The 6,547-nt window shown below is 28.9% G+C and overlaps 1 protein-coding gene across 1 annotated transcript; it reads right to left on the reverse strand.

Moving 5' to 3' along the window:
- Positions 1-1,488: 1,488 nt before the first annotated feature.
- On the reverse strand, positions 1,489-4,979 carry LOC107864636 (auxin-responsive protein IAA14). Its single transcript, XM_016711064.2, has 5 exons — positions 4,575-4,979; positions 3,429-3,643; positions 2,427-2,562; positions 1,836-1,897; positions 1,489-1,723 (listed from the first exon to the last, which is right to left on the reverse strand). Exons 1-5 carry the CDS (start codon positions 4,817-4,819, stop codon positions 1,686-1,688), a joined length of 696 nt encoding a protein of 231 aa, XP_016566550.2. The 5' UTR covers positions 4,820-4,979; the 3' UTR covers positions 1,489-1,685.
- Between the last annotated feature and the right edge of the window lie 1,568 nt (positions 4,980-6,547).

Genomic DNA, 6,547 nt, shown 5'->3' on the forward strand with positions numbered 1-6,547 from the left:
TAATGGAATCGGTCAATGGTCATCATTGGACTTGATTGTTTTTTAACTCTTTATTATTTTTCAGTATTTTATTTTATTTTTAAATTATTTATTATTTGATTGACGGGCCGGCCCACGGGCTAGCCCAATCCACATTTCTCAAGCCCAACGGACCATGGGCTTATCTGGGTCGGGTTAAAAAACCTTGTTCTTAAATGGGCTGCAAAAATTGAAGCCCATCCCATTAAATTACAAGCCGGGCCGAGCTGGCCCACCGGGTCTTGATCCATATTGACGGCTCTACATAGTTTCATCTTTAATTAGAGATTTTGGGTTCCTAAATATGGAACTGACATTGTTAGAAAACGATTTACCTTAATATGAAATTTTCAAGTGTGAATCCGGATACCCAACACCGAGTGGAAATCCAAATAAAAAAGAATATTAAACTATTACGAGCATTTCATATTAATTAACTTTAAATTTTAAGAATTTTTTACATATTTTATGAAGACACTGAACAGCCTCATTGACAATGTTTGTCCAAAATATATCTTGTCTCGCTCTTGAATATCTCACTCAATTACCACTTCATTTATCATATCAGGATGAAATTGAAATAAAACGTTAAATATTTTCAAATAAATTTAATTCGTCAATATAATTTAATAGTTTAGACTGCAGAAAGTAATAAATATACTGACCCCATTATATTTAAAGTATGGTGCAGCAAGTGTCTTTAGTACAAGGCAGTCTGATCCAAGAACAAATATTGTACTAAATTTTTACACCAAGATAAGAATGTGATGAATTGAACATGGGTGGGGTGGGGGGGTACGACCCATGCCATGTGTAGTTGATAATTTCGTCATAGTCTAGATGTGTTTTTGTGCCTTTATACATCATATTATATGAGATTATTAAATTATGATATCGATGATGTAAAAAATTCATTATGCTAGTATTAGTTTATATATATAGCTAGAGCTTGAAAAGCCATTATGGTCAAAATTCTTTTCATTGCTTGGTTATTAATATATAGTATACTATAATACAAGATATGATGAATAATGTAGTGATCCCATGAATATTAAAGTAGTACACCATACAGCAAACAATTATACAATTCCAGACCATTAAAGGGCCATTCATTCAATCACAGACAGACCCAAATTATTTGATTATTATGGCAATGTACTAAATGACCAAAAAACAAATAAATTATTAGGGATATGAATTTAAAAAACCCATCAACAATGCACATGGCTTTGTTCCCTTAGGGGACATAGACTTTGTCATAAATAATAATTCAATGAAATAAATAATTCATAAAACATACAAATGGATCAATAAACATATTAAAAATTGAAATACATGATACATAGAATCTTGTTAATTGAATAAACAACAAATGAAATTTTAATAAAAGAGGAAAACGTACGCAAAGAACAATAAAAACAAAAGAAGAGATAATTATTAATCAAACCATTAAGTAATAAACAAGCCAGACACAATAGAGGGTTTTAAGTTTATTGCTTCATGTCCATTACAAATTGTCCAAATTAAAGATCACTTCTTTAATTAACTATATACTAATTAAAATTAAAATACAAACACATAAAAACAACAATATATTAATCTCACAAAACCTTCAACTTCAAGCATTATCTATGGAGTTTTTTGCACTTTGAAATACATCAACTGGATTAGATCCTGCTCTTGCATTTCTCCATAGCTCTTGGTGCTGAAATTAACAAAAGAAAATTAATTACAGTTTAGTAATAATGAAGAAATTAAAATTGACTTAATTATTAGAATTAAACTCAAAATAGAAATTAAAAAAGGGAAATATTTACCAAGTCCAATAGCTTCTGATCCTTTCATTATGCGTAAACGCTTGCATGAATCAACAAACATCCTAAAAGAAATTCAAAAAATAAAAAAGTTAGTCGATCTAATCATGTTTAGTACGATAAAAGTCATTTTCAAGAAAATATTCCTTATGAAGAAGTTATTTTATAGTGTTCGATTATTAAAAAATAAATAAGAAAAATGATTTTCCTCATATATGAACATAAATCGTTTTTGCTATAACTATATTAACTTTTAATTTCATATTAGTTGCTCCAACAACCACTTAGACAACTTTTTTACGATACTCGATGGAAATTATCATAACACTCTGATTCACTAAAGTTATCGTTATCTTCCATATATATTTTTTCAAAAAATAAATTTCACTCATCAATCAAACACAAAAAGCATTTATTTTCAAGAAAATATATATATATATATATATATATATATTTATTTATTTTGCATAACCTCTACCACACCACACCAAACAAATCTTGAGTATCATTTTTTCTTGGTTAAATCTCCTATCTTTTTTTTCTTTCTTTTTTAATTAATTGATGAAAAAAAATGTAGATAATAATAAAACTTACTCCCAAGGTACATCTCCAACAAGCATCCAATCTCCATCTTTATCTTCATAGGTTGGTACATATTCAGAGCTGTTAAGGAGATCCATCAGTTTGCTCTCATTCATAAAATCTATCATTCCTTGGGACCCATAATTTCCTGTATCAATAATTAAAAAAAATCATAAATACAAGTTGAAATTAATCAATATTTTCATAGGGTTTATAGAATAATCCCTCCACACTAACATTTATACAATATGTAAATCAAAAAAAGCTAGGCTGTATCAACCACTTATGAACATGATTCTAAGATTTAACTGTTTTTCTTGTCATGTTTTCAAGATTTTATTCTCATAAAAAACTATTAATTTAAATTATAGAGTTTACCAAGTGGACATCAACAAAAGAATATAATCTGCCTGTTCTTGACTTCTTTCTCTATTATAGTACTCTAATCCTAAAAAAAAATATAACACCATTACTTATCTAAAAAATCTTAATATCTCATTTATAACTCTATAGACATGCTATTAGTTGTAGAATAAAGTTGTTTTCGCTTAATAATTCCAAGGTTGATTATTTTTTATGCAGTATAACTTCACCCATAAACAATATACAATTTGTTACCTATAAGAAGAAGTTGATTTCTCGTATAGTCACTCAATTAATAGTAATTATTGCATAAAATAAGTTTCTTTATTGAAGAAAGTTGAAATCAAGACGAAAAATAACTTCCTGAACTAATAACTAATAGTTGAGTGATCATTTAAATCAACCTCGTTTAACCATTTACAACAATCTTATTTTGGTAAAATAAAACTCAGTGCGGAATCAGAATTGTTACTAAAAAAATTCCAAACAAAAAAAAACTATGTGAATAAGCAAACCGCAACAATATAATAAGTTTTCTGACGAAAGGGGTGTCAATTGACTCTCCTTCGACAAACATGGTTACGTATATTAACCGATTTAAATACTCTATATTCTTTACTGTGTCAGCGTATATTAAAACATGTTACTTACCATTAGTAAAGGAGCTAAACATCTTAGTCAAAGCATCAGAAAGTTCTTTGTAACTTTTGTACATTTTCAAATCAACCTTACGTAGGTAAGGTGCACCATCCATGCAAACTTTGACAAATGCAGCAGCACTTGTCTTTTCAGTTTCTTCAGTGTTGCTCTTTGCCAATACATTCTTCCTGAATGATCTCACTGGTGGCCAACCCACTACTTGTGCCCTGCAAATATAATTAATTCCCACAAAAGGAAAAAAAAATTACAAATATTTTCTCAATTTATTTAAAATGATAATAGCAATTTCTTATATGTATTTAGTCAAGAATCTAAGTTGCACAGACTCTTCACTTTGATGCCACACTCGTGTTGAATTTTTCAAAGATTCAATATTTTTGGAGGATCGTACATGCAGTTCTTATATTTTCGAGGAATCGGAGCAACATGGTCAAAAACTAGTCATAGTAACATGACAAAATTAAGCACAACTATATGAATACAGTCATACTGGTCGAACAATTTTTTTTTCTTTATGAAAGAATGTTTTTTTGCTATATATAGATAGACACCATAAAAAGAATGACATAATCTTTAGTACTATATTCTTTTTCAGAATATTAACTTCTCTCTTGTTAAGGATAATATTACTATACTTAAGCAATTGGTAGTAGTGAATTATGTTGTTCGAACTCTTCAAAAATATACTTGGGTATGTCGGACACTCCAAAAGTTATGCATTCTAAAGATCTGATACGGACGCTACGACAATTTTGAAGGGTCCAAACGATATAGATGAAAAATAAAGCAAAACACAAAAATGTGTTTCGGGATATTCCTCAATGTTGTTCCAACTATTAACAAAACTACTAAAAATCATTTGTTTATGAAAGAAACTGAAAAGATAAAAGAAAAGAACTTATATTTAAGTGGAAAAGAGTAAAGAGGCATGTGAATCATCCATCGAATGTAGAATATTTCCTCAATATTCCTACTATTCATGAAACAACTAAAAATCATCTGTTTCCGAAAGAAACCGAGAAATATCAAAGAAAAAAACTAAAAAAAGCCTAGTAACTCATTATTTATCAAATTTTAAACCGTGCATTACTGACTATCAGAGATTTCCCAAATATCCAAAAAGAGTGAGGGACTTACTTGGTAGGTGGCTTGATTGTATCCTTGTTACAACCAATTTCTTTGGTAGTAGTAGTAATATTCTTCATCTTATTCTTCTCCATATCATCATTAGATTGATGAAAATTGAGTTTCAAATCAATAGTCTCAGAAAAACCTCTTTTTCCATTAATTTTATTATTATTATTATCTCTGATTAATTCACCTCCTCCTCCTCCGCCACCACCAGGTAACCCCAAACACAACTCAGTTTCTTTCAGATCCATCAAAAATCACTCTTTTTTTCTTCAGTAATTTACTTCTCTTTAACAATATGCAAATATGAGAGAGAGAAATAGACAAATGTAGAGAGAGAAAGGGAAAAATTATTGGGAGAGAAAATGCAATAATATAAAGTGTAGTAACAATAAGTTTTAAGGGGGAACAATGTATATGGCTTCATGTGCATATATACCCAATGGTTTCAATTTAGCTATCAACTTTCCGATGGATCGCTAGTTGACACGTGGACATACATGGTATGTTATCACCTAGGGATCAAAAGGCACGTTACTAAAATTATTTAATCTTTTTTTGAAAAAATAAAAATTGGTTTTGTGGGGATATGTAAAATATTATATTATGATACCCTAATGATTTGTCAATATCATATTCTCACCGCTTCAATTTATTTGTCTTATTTTTCTTTTTAGTTCATTTAAAAAATGTATTCTTTTCTTTTATAATTATAACTTTCTGCATGACATATTTAACACCATAAAATTAAAGGTCATTTTGAAACATTTTGTATATTTTTAATTTAGGGTTATAAGGTTCAAAAGTCTTCTGTACTTTTTAAAATTTTGAGTCAAGTTAAAATCAAACAAACAAACTAAAACGGAGGTAGTATATAATTTTTTGGAGGGTGGGGTTAAGTTATTTCAAGTGGATGGTGTTTTTTTAATCTTTTATTATTTTTGGAGGGGGAAAAAAAGACTTGGATGGGGAATGCCATGATTAAGGTAACAAATGGAATTGAAGAGTGGTCCAATAAAGAGCCATGATCGATCATCTTTCTCTATACACAAACTAATAATAATATTGCAAAGATGGATTACAATTGTAATGTATTTTCTATATCAAATATATTGACAGTTCCATAAATTCATGTAAAACTTGACTTATTATGTATTGTCACTTGCAATGACTCTATCCATGTGTTTTCATGTGTGTTCGTTTTCTTTTTATTTAATTTTGTTTCATTGCAATCATTTAATAATATCCTTGAATTTAGATAAGTTTTAATTAATTTCCTTCTCAATGATACCTTTAATAAACAACAATCACGAAAGATTGATGGCTAGGGACAACTTCCCAAAATATATTTATTTATTTTTCCAAAAAAGTTTTCCTTATATAAATTTACGATTATATTTAGGGAAAAAATGAAGTACTAATTATTCAATAATAAATGGGATTGATAATAATTGAATAGTGACCCTATAAAGAGCCATGATCGATCAATTTCTCGATATATAATATAGTCACCAAGCTATATATTGCGAGATAAATTATATTTGATATTTCTAAGTATAAAGATTCTTCAATCAATTCATGTAAAAAATGACTTATAATGTATTCATCATGTTGGTGATCGAATCGTTACCTCAACACTTTAGGTCGAAATTAATTTAGTGAATGTGAACTTCTCTTTTTCGAAAAATGGGGAAAATCAAGTATGAAATTTAATATCGATTTATTGTGGGGATACGGTTTACTACTATGTGGCGACTAAAAAAATTGTTGTTTTATCATTGTTGTGTTTTATTTTTGACGTTGGACAATAGATTTGGGTTTGGTTTACGGTAGTTGAACAAGATAATAACGGATTGGAATGTTACACAAATAAGAGTCACTTAGTACACTTAATTGTTAATGGATGATAAATTTTTTCCTCCTCAATAAACTACAACTCTAGCAACAAAATTACCCTTAATTGGCAAGCTTTATAAATG

This window comes from Capsicum annuum, chromosome 3, assembly GCF_002878395.1.
Source record: "Capsicum annuum cultivar UCD-10X-F1 chromosome 3, UCD10Xv1.1, whole genome shotgun sequence".
In the NCBI taxonomy this organism is placed as follows: domain Eukaryota; kingdom Viridiplantae; phylum Streptophyta; class Magnoliopsida; order Solanales; family Solanaceae; genus Capsicum; species Capsicum annuum.

Coding starts and splice junctions, on each gene's coding strand:
- LOC107864636 (XM_016711064.2), bottom strand. CDS start 4,819: ATGGATCTGAAAGAAACTGAGTTGTGTTTGGGGTTACCTGGTGGTGGC. Junction 3,644..4,574: donor ACAATCAAGCCACCTACCAA/GTAAGTCCCTCA, acceptor TTATATTTGCAG/GGCACAAGTAGTGGGTTGGC. Junction 1,898..2,426: donor GTTGGAGATGTACCTTGGGA/GTAAGTTTTATT, acceptor AATTTCTTTTAG/GATGTTTGTTGATTCATGCA.